Raw genomic sequence first — 18,566 nt, forward strand, 5'->3', positions numbered from 1 at the left:
ACAAACATTTAAAACAGTACTTCTCCAGATGGTTTGTGAGACATCCACTGAATAATCACCACTCAGGCAGGGACGGATACACTATGTACAGATACTGTATGCACATCCTAGACTTTCACTAGTGGGAAACAAAGCCTATTTAATAACGTCTGTTAGCAATATCATAGTGTTGTATCATCTCTTGCTTAGTGTGCAAACTTGCATAGTGTCTTATAGAGTCGACTACAGTAATTTGAGCTACTTTGGGTTAAAATGCTAAGGAAATAATTCTGTGGTGGTCCACATGGCATGTGCACTGTTACGACCAGGGCTATGATCAGGGCAATTTCTGTTCAACTGTGAATGTGTGCAGGTATAGTCCCCACACTGTGTTCAGAAAAGCTACTGGTGTGTGCATGTGTCCAAGTTCAGCATTTACAGTATGTGGGGCTTTTCAGAATTGGTTTGATCCAGAATCTCTAATTCTAATTCACCTCTAAATGTTGCATTTGAGGGCAAGACTGTGCCTAGTGTGAGTGCCCCTATTAAACTATCAATATTAAACATAAATCCCCTTCAATATTTTAAGAGGCCTATCTTCCAACAATGCAGCTCTCAGTGCCCTTGAATCAATATTTCAGAAATTGAATTTTTCATAACTTAAGCATAGAAAGCCTAAGTGCATTATTCATATCAGTTACAAGGAGAGTGTAAAAGTGACAGATTCCACATTCACTTTATAAACACAGCGGAGGTGAGTGGAGGAAAGGTGTGCATGGATCCTCCCGCGTGGCTCGACTGCTCATAGCCAAGACGTGGATGCTACGTGATTGAAATGAAAACAACATACAAAAGTTCCTCTCAGTTGTTGTGCACGTTGGACCCATATTGCTTTTAAATTGAATCAGTCACAGTGTTGTTCCCTCCTCCGATACACTTCCTCATGGCCGGCGGGTCTCTAAAAATCCCACCTGTTCTCTTCGTTCTGTCTCTCCACGCGCTGTTTTTCATTTGTCTGACTGGCAACTTCATCCTCGCTTCTCCCTCCCGCTGGTGTCCCTTCTAATAACACTTTCTCCTTAATCTCACCCCTCTCTTTCTCTTTCTCCCGATCTCTCTCTTTGATGATCTCCACCAGCCTGTCGAACTTCTGGCCAAACTCATCCATTCTCTCCGCCGTCTTCTCCTCTCTCTCTCCGTCGCTCTCCAGCGAGCTCAGCGACTCCGCCCTCGAGTCCCCGCCCTCGAACTCGTAGGTCTGCAGCGAGTCGTAGGGCGGCTGCGAGAGGTCAAAGGTCACCTGGTCCAGACGGAACTTGAGGAACTCCTCCATCCTCAGCGGCAGGGAGTTAGGGCCCGCCCCCTCTGACGCCAGGACCCGCCCACACGCCCAGGCCGGGCCGTATCCCAGCATGCCTCCTGGGAGTGGGAGGAGCTGGGGCGTCAGGTCCCTTCTACCCAGCCCGTAGATATTCAGTAGCTCCGCTCCTCCTGGATACAAAGTAGCCCCGGTCACTGGTATCCCTCCGCCGCCTTGGTTCAGTGAGCCAACGATACTATACGAGTCCCCCGGCAGGCTGGCCTGGTTCTTGGAACTATCTTTCGGACTAATGCCGCTTTCGTTCTTCTCCGACAACGAGGGGGCGGACGACTCCGTGTCGGTCTCGACCAGAGCCGAGTTGGAAGCCGCGGTGTTGGTCTGCGTCGGAGAGGCCCCCTGCTGGCTCTCCAGCTGGCTCGACGAAGAGCTGCTCTCACTGTGGGATGAAGATGCGCTGGGGCCGCAGTCGATCCGGATCACAGCCTCGCCGGTCAGCGCAGACCCAGGCTGCTTCTAGAGGGGACGGTCAATAAAAAGACCAAGGAAGTGAGCGCAACACAAGAACGCCGTGCCTAATAACAACATTGTATTGTAATGAAGAGTGAGCTGTATTTTCCAATCAAGTTACTATCTGACCTCCTTAGGTTCCTGGTTCTGCTGACTCTCGGAGCTGGCCTCCTGTCTCTCTGTGGGCGGGCCACCGCGCGCTGCGTGTTCCGGTCCCTCCGTGCCGGAGCCCGCGTGTGTGACAGAGCTGATGCGAGCCGCTCCAGGCCCCGGTGCGTCAACGGTGCCCTGGTTCTGCACGATCAGAGACCCGCCCCCCAGATGTCCGGGAAGCCCATAGGTCAGTTTGGTGAGCTGCAGCGCTCCAGCCTGCAGCGGTCCCTCCTGACACCCCCTCCTGACGGGCAAGGTGTGGAGGCCGTAGCAGAGGCGCCCATAGAGAGGGGCGGAGCCTGGACGGCAGGGGTTAAGAGCCGATGGAGTGTTCCGGCTGCAGCTGTACGTTCTGGCCCGGGGCGGATTCCGCTGGGTGAACCATCTGTGTACGGAGAAGAAAAAGTCAGACAGAGGAACACACTCACATGCACAGATACAGTACACACACACACACACACAAATAAAGTACACACTCACAAAAAAGAACTCACATACACAAACAAGAACGCACCCACAAACAGCAGAATGTATGCACACACACACACACACACACGTGGATAATGATCTAATAGTACAAAGCTCACATGTTCCTGCTGTCTTGAATACGCTGCACTCTCTGCATGCTCTGGAGCGCCGTGATGTCGAAGGCTGCGGTGTCCGCCTCCCCTCCCCCCTCATCGTCATAGGTGATGATGTTCTCCCTCACGTCGTCCTCCTCGAAGGAGGAGAGGGAGTCCCGCTTCTGATGGCGCAGGGAGAGGGAGAGGGCACACACCACTAGGAGAGAGACAACGAGGGAGAGAGAGATAAGTGGACAAACAGGCAGGCGGATTTAAATGGTCTGCACTTCTATAGCGCTTCTATCCAAATCCTCTCATTCACCCATTCACACGCCAATGGCGGCAGCTGCCATGCAAGGTGCTAGCCAGCTCATTAGGAGCAATTTGGGGTTTAGTGTCTTGCCCAAGGACACTTCGACATATGGAAAGGAGGAGCCGGGATTCGAACCTCCGACCTCACGATCATTGGATCGACCTGCTCTACCTCCTGAGCCACAGCCGCCCCATTAACAATTTGGTCGCTTTGGCGGATGCTTTTAACCGAAGCGACTTAGAATGTTTTGAGTTGGGGTTGGGGTACTTTGCTCATGGGCACAACGGACAACAGACAGGTGGCAGGACAGACAGACAAGACTACATTCAGGCAGCAGGATAGACAGACAGACAGGCAGCAGGACAGACAGACAGACAGGCAGGCAGGGAGACAGACAGGCAGATAGACAGACAGGCAGGCAGACAGACAGACAGGCAGGCAGCAGGACAGGCAGACAGACAGGCAGACAGACAGACAGACAGACAGACAGGCAGACAGACAGACTGACAGGCAGGCAGCAGGACAGACAGACAGACAGACAGACAGACAGGCAGGCAGACAAACAGACAGACAGGCAGACAGACAGACAGGCAGGCAGGCAGCAGGACAGACAGGCAGACAAACAGACAGACAGACAGACAGACAGACAGACAGACAGGCAGGCAGGCAGGCAGACAGACAGACAGGCAGGCAGGCAGGCAGGCAGGCAGCAGGACCCCCGAGGCCTGCGGAGATCCGTACCCAGCAGCGTGGCGGCGCCGGCCAGCAGCGCCAGCAGCGTGACCACACTGAAGACGAGCGACGGCGAGTCCGCGGGCAGCGGCAGGCACACGGCGTGTCTCTCCCAGCCGCCGCCGGCGCCGTCCCTCTGGCGACCCCTCTCCTCGGCCCGCATGCCCCCGCCCAGACAGGGGCACACGGTGACCGTGACGGTCCCCGTGTTGGTCAGGCCGGACGCCCCGTCGCGCAGGACCACAGGGACGAGGAGGGTGAGCAGAGAGGGGGAGGAGCCAGACAGAGGCCGCAGGGCGGACCGCAGCACCAGGCTGGCGGTGGCACCTGGAGGGAGGGACAGGACGCAGGGACGCTGAGTCATCGGACCGAGGGCACCGGCGCCGTATGCGGCTGCATTTTCCAGCTACCGCGGGAGAGGTGGTCGAACCTTGGATTTTGGACGTGTTGTGAAGTACAGTAGAGGCAGGTACAGAGCAGGAGACCAACAGGTCCATTGTACATGCATTAAGGGGGGGGGGGGGGTTCATGTAGTTGTGAGGGGGAGATACTGTACATAAACAAGGGGGAGAGTTTGGGTCTGGGGTTGGGGGGGTTAGACAGTCACCTCCACTCTCCCTGATGGTCAGGTTGCGGGCAGAGCCGGACTCTGGGGGGATGCTGAAGTGGATGGGGGCGTCCTGTCCCCCCGGGTCCTTGTCCACCGCACGCAGGATCTGGACCACCTTCATGGACACACAGACGCAGGTGGAAAGAGGAACATCATCACTTTGTTGTTGTTGTCATCGTTGTTGTTGTTGTTCTTCTTCTTCTTCAGTAAAGCGCAGAAGCTGATGTGTCACAGAGCTCACCGTGTCGCTTGTCAGTGTCGCTTCCACCCTCGCTTGCCCGCGCTGGGTTCTATTTCAGATCCTCTGACTTACGAGCAAACGTGACCACCTCTCATATAGCCAGCTACGCCACCGAAAAGCTAACGATTCGGTGGTGCGGTTGAGCGGTATTTATACATTACATTACAGTCATCTAACTGACGCTTTTATCCAAAGCGACTTACTTAAATTGCATTTAACCAGGCCAGCCTGGCCAGTCAAGCCTGGCTTATGTGCGTGGCTGGCTTGTTTCTGTTCAGGACTGGTAGGACAGAAGGGTAACACTTTACAATAAGGGTACATTAATAAGCATTAGTTAATGCATTATTAAGCATTAAGTAACAGTTAACTAATGTCTCTATTAACCATTTACTAATGTTATTTATGTTAACTAAGGTTAACTCACCTAACCCTAACCCTAACCTTAACTAAGTTATTAATTAACATTAGTAACCTAACCTAACCCTAAATAAGCATTAGTTAACAGTTAACTAATGTTTTTTGTGACCCTTATTGGAAAGTGTGACCGACGGAAGCTAGTCATGCCACTGACATAGCTGTGAATTGAAATGACATGACATAATGTCTGATAAATTCAAATAGGTCTTGTCGCCTGGACACATCAGTTCCAATGCTTCCAATGTTAATCCTGCACAATACCTCAATAACAATTCAATAACTGTGTTTTTATTTTGGTGTGCTGGGACCACTGCCTCTTGTGGTGGCAACATAGAAATGCAGGTCAACAACGGGACGGAGGGATTTACAACCCGACATTTGCTATCTATGGTGCGTTGCCACGCACAAAAACCAATGTACTACTACTTGCCAGAACTTACAAATGCATCTCCTTTCTCAAACAAGTGACTAAGAGCATAATCTAGTGCTGAAGGCAAAGTGCAAGAATAGAAATCTAAAAATACAATAGGTGCTTAAGATGCAGGATTGAGGTAGTACTTCTTGAAGAGATTCGTTTTGAGCCTGCGGCGAAAGATGGGTAGTGAGTCTGCTATCCCGACATCGTGGGCAGTTCATTCCATCACTGCAGGGCCAGGTCAGAGAAGAGCCGTGACCGCGTCGATCGACTGCCGGGGCCTCGGAGTGACGGGGCAACCAGTCGCCCTGAGGTAGCAGAGTGTAGTGGTCGGGAGAGTGTGTAGGGTTTGACCATGGCCTGGAGGTCGGAGGGAGCTGTTCCTTTCATTGCCCTGTAGGCTAGTACCAGAGTTTTAACTGGATGCGAGCTGCTACAGGGAGACAGTGTAGGGAACGGAGAAGGGAAGATAGGGTTAGGAGGGAGAACTTGGGGTGGTTGAATACCAGGCTAGCAGCAGCTTTCTGGACAAGTTCCAGGGGTTTAATGGTTGACACCGGGGCCCCAGCAAGGAGGGAGTTGCAGTAGTCCAGGCGGTTGATGACCAGGGCCTGGGTGAGCACCTGTTTTGTCAATGAGGAAAGGGTGAATCCTCCTGATGTTGTAGAGCAGGAATCTGCAAGAGCGTGTGATGGATGTGATATGTGCAGAGAATAACAGTTGGTCATCCAGGGTCACACCCAGATTCCTCGCAGTCCGAGTCAGTGTCACCACGGTGACTTCAATGGCGATGGCCAGGTCCCGGTGCGGGAAGCCCTTCCCGTGAGGAAGTGAGTTTAACCAATTCAGCTCAGTTACAGATGCACACCCAAAACTTGTAAGTGGAGGTGCTGACTAAGTAGGTAAGATGTAGGTGAGCAATATAAAACAATACAAATCTGACATTAGCTATCAACACTTGCTATTTTGGTGGTGCTGCTGTTCAGTAAAGGGCAGAGGTTGGTGCACCCAAAAATGTCAGAGGGGGTGCTGACTAATGGAATAACAACAACGACTAATGGAAAAACTGTACAGTTGTTGTTGCTGCTGCTGATATCTCTTGTGTGTTATGATGCGGAGTCACAAAGAACAAGCACCAAAAGAGCTACTTAACACCTGCATCTCTGAACTCTGTGCATTTAGAAAATAGACATCCTCCTGTATAGAAGACTACTGACTACTTTTGCTGAGACACCAAGCATAGTTTTTTATGTACAAAGTAGGACTGTCAAAGTTAACACGTTAATGCTTGCAATTAATCTGGAAACTTTAACTCGCAAAAAAATAAATAACACAAATGAATCGTATTACCAAATTTGAACCCAGCTTTCTCCCATAAATCCAAACACCGGTGTTTATCTGTCTGAATTATTGAGGCATGTGAAAAGCGGATAAATTATATGAGCGTTTCATGCCTTTCAGTAATTCAGTCAAAAATATTTGCTGAAATAACACGACTCAGGAGACATCCCCATGATTAATCACAGCCTATTATTGTGATTAAGTCAATTACATTTTTAATTGATTGACAGTGCAAAGCAAAATGTACTTGGCAATAGACTATTTCAATGGAATTTTCAGTCACTAGGGAAACCGGCCCAAACAAACTTACTGTTTTGACTAAGAACTCCATGTAATGGTAAGTCAATTTCATGGAATGTTCTTAGTCAAAACTGGAAGTTTGTTTGGACCAGTTTTCCTAGGGAGCAAAAATTCCATAGAAATGGTCTATAGGAAAAATTCATTCTGGCGGGCTGTATGAATGCACGCATGAATGCACACAGGCACTATCAAACAGCAAGCTCTAGCATACAGTATGCACCAGTAGCGGTTGGTGACTCAAAAAACTGAGGAGGACTGTCCTCCCCTACCTCAATGGACGAGCCTCCTCTGGTATGCATACCATACACACTTTGACACACAAGTGTGTCAAAGGGGGCCAAATTAATATCCCTCCTCGATTTGGTGGGTGGGGGACAATAATATAATTGGATTTAGTTGAATTAAATTGGAGCAGTGTAATGACCTTGAGTCTGTTTGATTCTGATAAAGAGAGAGAGAGGGAAAAGGAGAGAGAGACAGAGAGAGAGGGAAAAGGAGAGAGAGGCAGAGAGAGACATAAAAGTAGAGAAAATAAGATGGAAAATAAAACGATAAACAATTTTTTTTTAAAGATAAAAGAAATGTAAAATACCTTTGAAAAATTCAAATCATAGGATGGAAATAATATCCTACTAAAACCGACACCTACTGCAATCTGTCTCCAATAGATAGCTGTTCTCCCCAATAGCGTGGCTATTTTCCAATAGCATTTAGTTTCTAGTTAAAAGCTAAAGTGAAGAGATGTTTTTAGCTTCCTTTTAAAAGTAGTGGCTGATCGCAGAGTTCTTGAAGGCACATACAGTACTTGACAAGCGAGTTAGCAATGCAGTTTGGTCCTCGCCCATTAAGGGCTTTGTATATAAGGAAGAGGACTATAAAATCAATCAAATGTAGCTTGGACTAATGTGCTCTCTCCTCTTGGTTCTAGTTAATAGTTGAGCTGCAGTTCTGAATGAACTGAAGTTTTGAATGAACTGAAGTCTCTCAGTGGGGTTGATTTTTGGGGGTGGGGGGCATTGAAGAGTGCATTATACTGTAGTAATCGAGTTGGCCTGAAATAAAAGCATGAATCAGTTTTTCTGCATCTGTTGGATCTACAGTTTGATTTGTAGAGTTTTAGTACTTCGGCCTGCTGCCAAGGCACCGTCCACAGATTGGGGGAGAACTAAAGGGGCCCCTCCCCCCACGTCTGCGGAGGCTAGTCCCAGAAGCCGTCTTGACCAATACCGTGACTCTGGCAGGAGGAAGAGGAATATCCATCTGCTGCACACTGACCTGTCCTGGCGAGCTGGAGTCACACACAGACGTGGCGTACTGCCTGTCCAGCTCGGGCGCATTGTCATTCTGGTCCAGGGTTTCTATGGCAACCACCACCCTTGTCACCAGATTGGGATTGTCTGGGGGAAGGAAAGGAAATGAGCCCCTGTGTTAATGGAAGTTCCCCGTCAACTTCATCATATTGTGGCGTTCCCTGTCTATCCCCCCGGGGCAACAATGTTATCAGTAATGTATGACTCTTGCTAAGCCGCAGTGAGGGCTGTGCCGGTGGGCAGATAGAAGGATCGTATACCTCTCTGGGTGGCGATGACAGTGATATTATGCCACTGCTCTCGCTCGCGGTCCAACTCCATCACAGTGGTGATAAAACCGCTGTCAGAGGCAATACGGAACAGTGCCTCCGGGTCTGACTGGGGATCAATGGAGTACCTGAGATAGAAAGACGGGGCAGAGAGAGAGAGAAAGGGAGGGAGTGAAAAAGAGACAGAGAAAGGGAGTGAGTGAAACAGGGAGAGAGAGAGAGAGAGAGAGAGAGAGAGAGAGAGAGAGAGAGAGACAGACAGAGACAGCAGGTCGATTTTTTATGATTGTAGTAGTGAGTGAGATAGTGTGTGTGTATGTGTTCAAGAGAGGAAGTAGGCGAGTAAGAGTGTGTGTGTGTGTGTGTGTGTGTGTGTGTGTGTGTGTGTGTGAGTATTCGCTCCAGCGAGGGAGTGAAAAAAAGCGTGTTTACACGTATGTTCGAGTAAAGAAAACGTGCACTGAAGGGAGACAGTGACTGACTGACAGACCGAGCCGATGTACCTGATGTTGGAGCTCTGTCCCGTGTCGGGGTCCACGGCGGAGACACGCCCAACGGAGCAGACCGGGGGGCAGTTCTCCGACACGTCCAGCCGGTAGCGGGACCGGGAGAACCGCGGGGGTTCATCGGCGTTGAGCACCATGACCCGCACGGTGGCCCGGTCCTTGAAGGGCCCGCGTCGGATGAACTGGGCGTCTACCACCGGGTTGGTGACCTCCACAGAGAAAGAGAAGGAGCTCTGGGACTCATAGTCCAACAGCTGGAAGGATGGAAACCAAGAGCCCAGACAATATTTTATTAATTCATCTCTGTATATATTTATGCGCAATGCTAAGAGGTGGCCTTCACACTTTTCTCGCCCCTTCTCTTCTCTCGATCTCCCTCTTTCTCCGCCTCTCTCTTCCTCATGCCCTTTGCTACTCTCGCTGCATAATTAATTATCTCATCACTCATTTCCTTAACCTCGTCTCACGCGCTTTGCTTAATGAAGCGCTGGAGAGCGGCTTCAAATACCAAACGCCGCGGAGATGAAAAAATCTTCACGCTCCAGTGCATTCATTTCCATTCTATCCTGGAATCTTTCACTTTTCAATTATTGGAGGATACAGGGAATTGAGATCTGTTTAGGCTTCCTCCAGCCAACCAAGGTGACTGAGCCTTTTGCTAAGAGCTAATTGATCTATAGGCAGAAAGGGACTCACTTTATCAGAACGCTGGAAAACAACACTCAAAATGAGGCGTACGGCCAAGTTTTCGCCAGTAGCCTACTACAAGGCGGTAGTAGCCAGGCTGAGGAGAGCACAGCTCTGGACCGATCACGTGTTGACGTACAGCACAGCAGCCTATCATCAGGCCTGATGAAAACTGATTGGAGCCACTCCACGCTGGCAGTAATGTGTGTGTGGCGTCAGTCTACTGCAGCTGCAGATAGCTGGAAAGAGGAGGCAGGACAGTAGGGACTCACTTAATCAGAACGCTGGAAAACAACACTCTAAACGAGGCATGTGGCCAGTTTTTCCCCGTCCATTTTCAACTCTGTCGACGTGCGGCGAGTAGCCTTCTAAAAGACTAGCTCTGGTGTATCTGGCCTCGCGTCTTGTTCCTTCACCAGTGCAGCAAAGGTAGTTTGGAACGGTGCCCGCGTGACGAGCTGCCCTGCATGTGCGCGACAATATATCTGAATATATACTAGCCTATATAAATACTCATCGCTGGCTGACACGACCTCCTGCCTTCTCTCCCCGTCCCTGTCCCATCTCATCGTCGCTATTCACCTTGTTCAGCACGATCACGGCCTCCTGGTCTCTCCCGCTGACGTTGAACGTGGCCGCCTCCTCCGCCTCCAGGATGGCGAACTCCAGCGCGGCGTTCTCTCCCAGGTCGGCGTCCGTCGCCGAGAGGCGGCCCACCTCCACTCCTGGCGCCGCCAGCTCGGACACGGAGAAAGACCAGGCACCTGGAGGGGACAGGAGAGGGAGGGGGAGGGAGAGGAGAAGAAGGGAGCGGTGCCAGGGAAAGAGAGAGAGAGAGGTTATTGAATGCCCGGGGATGGATCACACAGAAGAAACCGTCCAAACTAAGAATGTGCTATAGCCTGGGAAATGACAGGGGCAGGGATATGATCTGTGGCTCAGTTTGGCAGTTGCTTCGCTTAAGGTGATGAATCTTTGCATCTGCGTGTGTGTGTGTGTGATGCTGCAACTAACTGCACACACGCAAAGCTCCCTCTCAGCAGACTGCATGTCTCAATGTCTAATGATGCATCTTAATAATTCAGGAACTGAGGAATTCAACATATAAAAAACACACATCTCTCTCTGTCTCTCTCCCTCTCCCCATCTCTATCTCCCTCTAAGGCACATCCCTCTCTCCATTTCTCTCTTATCTCCCTCCCCATTTCTCTTTCTCTCTCTCTCTGTGGGATGGGATTGTATATTATTTTGCTTGTTTGGATTGACTCTGTGTTGGTGAAAGATAAAAAATATATATAATAAAACACTGAGATATTGCAGGAGGAAAGATTTAGTAATACATCTGCAAATAAATAATACCTCTGGTGCATTTGGAAATATTAAATTGCTTCAATACAGACACACATAACAGCCCTGTATATCATCACTGTAGCAAAAGAGAGAGGGAGGGAGAAAGAGAGGGAAAGAAAAAAGGGGGAGGAGACAGGAGAGAGTGAGAGAAAGTGGGTGAGGGAGGGAGAGGAGAGGTGGGGGGAGAGAGAGACAGAGAAAGGCATTGTATGTCTGAAAGCATTACGTACATTCTGCAGTGATTTTTTTTCATTGAAGCAGAAAGATTAGATTAAATATTAATAGAATTGAAAAGCTTGGATAAGAAAATATGGATAATAATGCAAGCGGTATTTCAGGGAAATTTAAACCGGAACAATTAAAAACTTGTATATCAGTGCCTCAGGATTATCAGCCTCTATTCTAATTAAAAAATAAAAAAGTATTTTAGGAATTAATGTTGGACAATATTCATAAACACATGATGATATTGATGTTCATGAGGAGAACATCGATACAAGTTGCGGAGGGGGATGGCAGACTAAGGCGTCACTTACTTTATGGTATATAGAGCATTCTAACGCAATGGAGCGAAAGGATCCTCAGGGCATGTACGTATATAAGCACACCCCAAAAACAGAACAGTGTGTAACATCACTGGTTAGAGTAGGAGAGATGGGCTGATGTTCACGGGTAAGAAACGTTTCCCACTAGAGCACAATCTCCACAGTGACAACCCTGATGGCGAGCCTAAAATGGGTTCATCCTAGTGGACAAAGATCAGTCTACCGTCACGTTACAAGACATTTCATCACACGCACACGCACACACACACACACACACACTCTCTCCTTCCCATTGAATAGGAATGAGGGCTAAGTGATCTGACAGTTAGTGAGTACCATCATATCTGACACAGTGAGTAGCGTCATGTCAGTGCGGTCACTGCACTCACTCTTCCTGAAGCGCGGCGGGCTGTCGTTGACGTCACTCAGCCGCACGGTGACCGTGGTCGTCCCCGACAACCCGCCCAGGTGCCCGCCCATGTCTTTGGCCTCGAGGACGACCTGGTACTCGTCCTGGGTCTCCCTGTCCAGGTCCGGCACGGCCGTGCGCAGAACACCTGGGTGGACGTCAGGGAGGAGGATGAGGGCGGGAGGATGAGGGCGGGGGTGGGGCAAGGGGGGGGGGGTCGAGGGACAGCCAGCTGACTGACAACACATCACAGGAATTGTAAATCAAAGCTGGTTTTCCTCTGGAGACCACAGTTGGACCAGATGATGCACGGGCAGGCATCCAAGCCTCGCTTGGCGCACGCAGGGTATAATATGAAGGGTGTTTAGAAACGTTGGCATACAACAAAGCTCCAACACATGGCGCATTGTGCAGATCAAGGTAGCTGAGTTATGCGCCGCTCCCTTTGTCAGCGAGGCGTGCAGCCAGCACCGCCTGAACGCACCCTGACAGGAATGTGGAATGTGCTGGCGTTCCGGAAGGTTCCATACCTGTCTGCGGGTCCACAGAGAAGTGCTGCTGGCCTTGGGTGATGGCGTACACCAGCCTGGCACTGTTCCCGTAGGTGGGGTCATCCGCGTCGCTGGCCGTCACCTGGATTATGGAGGTACCTGTCGGGGACAGGCAGGGAGGGGCTCTACAGAGACACGTACTCATGCAGGCCCTGAGGCAGACTTCTGTCACTATAAAGGTTAATGACACACTAGCTAGAGCTGTTCTCTCTCTCTCTCTCTCTCTCTCGCAGTACCTATGTTGGCCATCTCGGGCACGGTGGCGCTGTAGGGCCCATCCTTGAAGACGGGCGGGTTGTCGTTGATGTCCTGGACCTTGATGAGGAACTGGGACGAGGGCTCCAGGGCCCGTCCGGTCTGCCGGTCGGTTGCCGTGGCGACGAGGCGGTACTCGTCCTTCTCCTCCCGGTCGAGCGCCTTGGTGACGTGGATGTTGCCCGTCTGCTCGTCAATGACAAACACAGACCCCACCCCCTCGCCCTCCAGCACGTACCTGATCAGCCCGTCGCCCCTGTCCATATCCGTGTGCAGCTGCAGGAGGCGAGACACAATGTTACTGGGGATTGTGACTTCAGTTCTATGAGTGGAGGCTGTAGAAAGGTGGCTGCTGTACGCACATCTTAATAGCTTAGCCTGGGGCGCGGTCCAAGAGCAGAGCATGAAATAAATACCACCAGCACACTGGAATACTGGATGCTCTCTTGTGGTTTCGGACCAAAAACCTTGGCTTTGTCGGGTATTTTTTATGACCAAAAAGGTCTCCGTCAGGCATAAGTATTTCGACCAAAAAGGTCTTTATTAGAGAAGGAGCTAAGTCAGCACTCATTAGGGGTAGTCCATCAGTATGTGAACAGGACAGCGGGATGTGACACAGATGATTTATATCATAACTCAAGATAGAATCTACAGGGCGTCCGAACTGAGCAGCACCGGGTGTGGGGGTGCATACGGGCCCAGGATGGGTACTGACGCATACAGCTCATGAGCTCACTGGACCAGGCAAGCTACTGGGGGATTGCTGTGGTCCGTGGTTCCTGGACAATACTCTGTGTGCATATTATGCATGGTTAAACAGCCCCGCTGTCCATCTGTGCGTCTCTCATCCCGTCTCCCCTGTGCGTCTGTCTCTTTCTTTACCTTGCAAATCCATCTGTCTGCCCGTCTCTTTTCCGTACTATAGCTCTCCTTCAACTTTCTCTTCCGTCTCTCTTTCTCTCTCTCTCCCCCTCTCCTCTCTCCCTCTGACAACAAGCATCCTTTCTTTCTGTCTCTCTCTCTCTGACAAGCCACAGTACCTCTCTCCTCTCTTTCTGACTGCCCATCTGTTTTGTTTTTTTAAAGATATATTTTTTAGGGCTTTTCAGCTTTAATGGGACAGGACAGTTTGAGAGAGACAGGAAACGTGGGAGAGAGAGAGAGGGGGGAGGACATGCGGCACAGGACCCGAGCCGGGAATCGAGCCCGGGTCCGCCGCGCGAAGGACTAGCCTTCATATGGGGCGCGCCTTACCCGGTGAGCTACCGGGGCGCCCGCCCCCTGACTGTCCTGCGTTCTGCCCGGTGGACTTTGCGGTGCAGAGTGCTTGTTCAGTGTTTAACGGCGGTGGTGGGATGTAACTGTGAGGTAGCTGGCTAAAAGGCCAGACACACAGAAATGGAAATCTAAAGAGATTACTCAGCCTTCATCACACAGGCCTCTCTGACCAGAAACCTTTACTTCTCTCTACCCTTGAGTCACATCTGTACCTGTTCATAGTCCACTGGGTTTACTCATCCAGCTGTGGGGCTGGGTTAGCATATACACATAGCCAAACCAACCAGAACCTATTACTCTACCAATACTGTACACTATAACAGAATATTGATGGTTCAAAATTTACAGTGCAATATACATCGATTTTTTACAACAGTGATTCATTCGTTTTCTGTCTATTTATGGTAGGAGAGAGACAGAGATAATATTTAGTCTGTTATTGACCTGGAGTGAGATAGATTAAAGCATGGCTCTCAGACAGATGCACATTCATCCTGCTTAAATGTGCTCCAAGTAGTTGCATGTACAGCAGGAATATGCCCATGCCAACTCTAAATCACACACTCCGGGCTTGGACCAGAAAAAAATTAATGTAAAAATGAATTTTAATTTGTGTGCGTGTGTGTGTGCGTGCGTGTGTGTGTGTTTGTACGTGCGTATGCGCGTGTGCGCAAGTGGCCGAATGCAAGGTTTGAATTGTGTGTGTGATTGAAGGTGAAGATGGAGGGGATTATAGCAACCCCTTATATCCCACAGTATAAGGTGCTATAAGAATAGCTAGGGGGTTTACTCAGCTCAGCAAACACCCCCCCCCCCCGCCAACTCCCCCCCCCTGCCACCCCCCCCCACTCTCCACTTTAGAGCTACAGTAGTTTTGATCCCGTACTTCAGCATGAGAGACCATGAGAGACATCTTTGTCAGTGTCTGTACCCTTCTTCCTCCTAACAAACTCATCCCTAACTCCCCCCCTCTGCCTCCCTCGCTCTCTCCCTGCCCCCCGCCCGCCACCCCCACCCCCCCTTCTCTCAGTTTAATTGCCTGCTCAGTGCTGCTGTGCGCCAGCCAGCGCGGCAAAACATTTTCTCTGTAGGGATGAAATGTATCCAATCCGCCAAGACAAAACAGTTGAGGAGGAAAATACATTTGAAACGATCTCTGATGGAATTCCCAGAGGGGCCCCCTCCGCCCCCCTCCACCTCCCTCCACCCCCCTCCACCCCGTTCCTCCACCTCCCTCCCCTATCGTCACTTATTCCCGACTCGCTTTCATCTCAATTTCTCTTCTCCTCTCGCCTCTCTTTCTGAAACCGCTGCCCTTCATACTGGTCACAGTGCTGCCTGTTTATAAATGCCGTTAAATCCCGCATAAGCTAACACGGCCTTGGGTGGTGAGATAACACGTACAGTACGGTATCTACATTGAGGCCGACCAGAGCGACAGTTCACCTAGGGTATGACAATGAACAGCGGGCTGCAGCATCCGTCTTCTACCTTGTCTTATTGCATTCAATCGAGCTGTGCTGTCCCACTCCTCGCACTTACCGCGGCAACAGCCAGTGGAACCTCGTGTCTGTGGCGCCTTCCGCCAGCATCCCCCCGCCTGACTTTATCAATAACACAGTCAGATTAAACATTTATGAGGTGTACACAATGTTGGTGAGAATCCAAACTGCGGTGCCAGTATGAAATATGTGCTGCTAGCTACAGCGGCTGGCTGTGTTCCCTGCTAGTGTTACTGCTAATATAACCTACACTGCTCATAAAGCTGCCATGTGGCTGCATTAGTGCAGGGCATTCCTGCTTGCCTGTGAAGAGCTACAAGTAACCTCCAGGGGGTGGTTCAGGTTGAGTAACTCATACACGTCTCATCCTGACATTTCGTCGTGGTTTAACATCCCCTGAGCACCCTGGGGTGCTGTTAGGGTGCAATATGACCGTGACCGTACACCCGTTCAACCTCACATCATCAGGCACACACCACCCTACATGTAAGCCGCAAATATTTGCAGTTTCACATGGTCGGATGAATCACATACCTGCTATTTTGGTTGTTACAAGTTTCTACCAATGGTCTTACCCGTCCGATGAGCACAGGCTCTGGCCCTCGGTACTCCTCGATCACGAAGAACTGGTTCCAGAGCCAGCTCCGCCTACGGCGAGACCGAGGGCCCGCCCCGCGCAGGCGAAGGCTCCGCCCGCTGCCCTCAGACGGCAGGTCAGGACCAGGACCGCTCTTCCTCATCCTCTCTGGGGGACCGCCGGGTGCCAACGGGTTCTCGCTCTGCAGTTTTAGGCTGCTGTCTGTGGAGGCCAGGGCAGTGATTGGCTGTTGGGTTACAGCTCCGCCCTCAGATGAGACTGTTCTCCTCATTGGTCCAAGAGGTGTCAGCGTCAGAGGAAACTCTGTGGGAACACTTGCTCCTATCACAGCCATGGAGGTATGCATTGCTGCTATGGAGCTTTGCATAATGGCCGTGCCATTTTTGGCATTCTCTTTCAATTCAGGAAGCAGAGGTGGAGTTCCCGTCTGACCCTCAATATTCTGACCATGATCTTCCATCTCTCTGATTCCCTCCACAGAAGCAGCGTTCTCTCCGGACATGGCCTCTGACCGGCCACCCTGACTTCCTCTCAGTGTCGTTAGCGGTGGAGAGCTAACGGCTACCGAGCTCCCTGTGCTCAGCTCTTCCCCTACGCAGAGTAACAGAAAAAGTAGCGCCATCTGGCTCTGCATGGTTGAGTCTCGCTGGTTAACTTCTTTCCTTCACGGGAGGCTTTGAGGACGCCAAATCAGAGTTGCGTTCTCGTCCTTTTCCGTCCACTCTTTTAATCTTCTTCCTCCATCACAGGTTTTCCGGCCATTCCCCAGGCATCCCCAGGGCGAGTCATCATCCTGCTGTCCTTTTCTGTCTCCCACTTGGCCATGCAGAGCACGCGCCGCAGTCCTCCCACTGACAGAGTGGAATTACCTGGGTGGAGACATGATTAGGGTATAATCTCTACCGCCTTAATTAAAATTTAAGCAAACAGAGCTGTGAGGTAGGAGAATGGAGACGCAGATGTTGACATAATTCTCATAAACTCATCAGGACTCGAGCGGGCCTGCCATTTGTCAAGTCGAGATTGTGGAGAATACTGGACTGCTGAACAGGCAGTCCAGACAATAAGGGGCCCCATGTCAAGGATGCCCCCGAAGGGCAGAGTGAGAAGACCAAAAACCTCTCACATAATAAAATGTGTGAAGGATTTATTCATGGACGCTTATCTATGAGCTTTTAGAGTTGTCGAAATACAGTAATACTTTCTATAGTACACATTGTGCATATTTATTTCTATGTTATAGCTGTTAATTTGTTCACTGTGAATGATGCAGCATGAACCCAGGTGGATCTCTGCCTAGGGACCCCCCAATGATCTGTGCTTTAGTCTGTGACGTATGCTAGTCACACAGCACATACAGTATGCTAGTCACACAGCCTATACAGTATGTTAGTCACACAGCACATACAGTATGCTAGAGACAACAGCACATACAGTATGCTAGTCACACAGCACATACAGTATGCTAGTCACACAGCCTATACAGTATGTTAGTCACACAACACATACAGTATGCTAGTCACACAGCCTATACAGTATGCTAGAGACAACAGCACATACAGTATGCTAGTCACACAGCACATACAGTATGCTAGAGACACAGCACATACAGTATGTTAGTCACACAGCACATACAGTATGCTACTGACACAGCACATACAGTATGCTAGTCACACAGCACATACAGTATGCTAGTCACACAGCACATACAGTATGCTAGTGACACAGCACATACAGTATGTTAGTCACACAACACATACAGTATGCTAGTCACACAGCACATACAGTATGCTAGTGACAGCCTATACAGTATGCTAGTCATACAGCATATACAGTATGCTAGTCACACAGCACATACAGTATGCTAGTGACTGCCTATACAGTATGCTAGTCATACAGCATATACAGTATGCTAGTCACACAGCACATACAGTATGCTAGTCACCACAGCATATACAGTATGCTAGTCACACAGCACATACAGTATGCTAGTGACAGCATATACAGTATGCTAGTGACAGCGTATACAGAATGCTAGTTACAGCGTATACAGTATGCTAGTCACACAGTGTATACAGAATGCTAGTCACAGCGTATAGAATATGCTAGTCACAGAGTATACAGAATGCTAGTTACAGCATATAGAATATGCTAGTCACAGTGTATACAGTATGCTCGCTGATGATCGACCTGCAGTGTACTGTTATGATTACGGTAACTGCTGAGGGACGACCTTCATGCAGCACATAATAGGAGTCATGCTTGACAGAACTGGCCTTGACAAGAGACACAAGGGTGACACTGACAGGTACATTCATGTTCAGGGGAAGTGATTCAGAGATCCTAGCCTCCTACAGAGCTCTGTGAAGAGAACATGGGTTCCACAGGGCGAGGCAGAACAGCAGTACTTTAGT

The 18,566-nt window shown here is 50.0% G+C and overlaps 1 protein-coding gene across 1 annotated transcript; it reads right to left on the reverse strand.

Moving 5' to 3' along the window:
* Positions 1–937: 937 nt before the first annotated feature.
* cdh24a (cadherin 24, type 2a) lies at positions 938–16,486 on the reverse strand (the record flags this gene model as incomplete). The annotated part of the gene is made up of 14 exons (XM_084444456.1): positions 938–1,813; positions 1,937–2,345; positions 2,548–2,705; positions 3,008–3,072; positions 3,578–3,895; positions 4,176–4,293; positions 8,168–8,289; positions 8,463–8,599; positions 8,975–9,231; positions 10,247–10,428; positions 11,949–12,116; positions 12,499–12,618; positions 12,756–13,050; positions 16,130–16,486. 14 exons carry the CDS (start codon positions 16,484–16,486, stop codon positions 938–940), a joined length of 3,582 nt encoding a protein of 1,193 aa, XP_084300582.1.
* Between the last annotated feature and the right edge of the window lie 2,080 nt (positions 16,487–18,566).

This window comes from Borostomias antarcticus, assembly GCF_949987555.1.
Source record: "Borostomias antarcticus genome assembly, chromosome: 10".
Lineage (NCBI taxonomy): Eukaryota > Metazoa > Chordata > Actinopteri > Stomiiformes > Stomiidae > Borostomias > Borostomias antarcticus.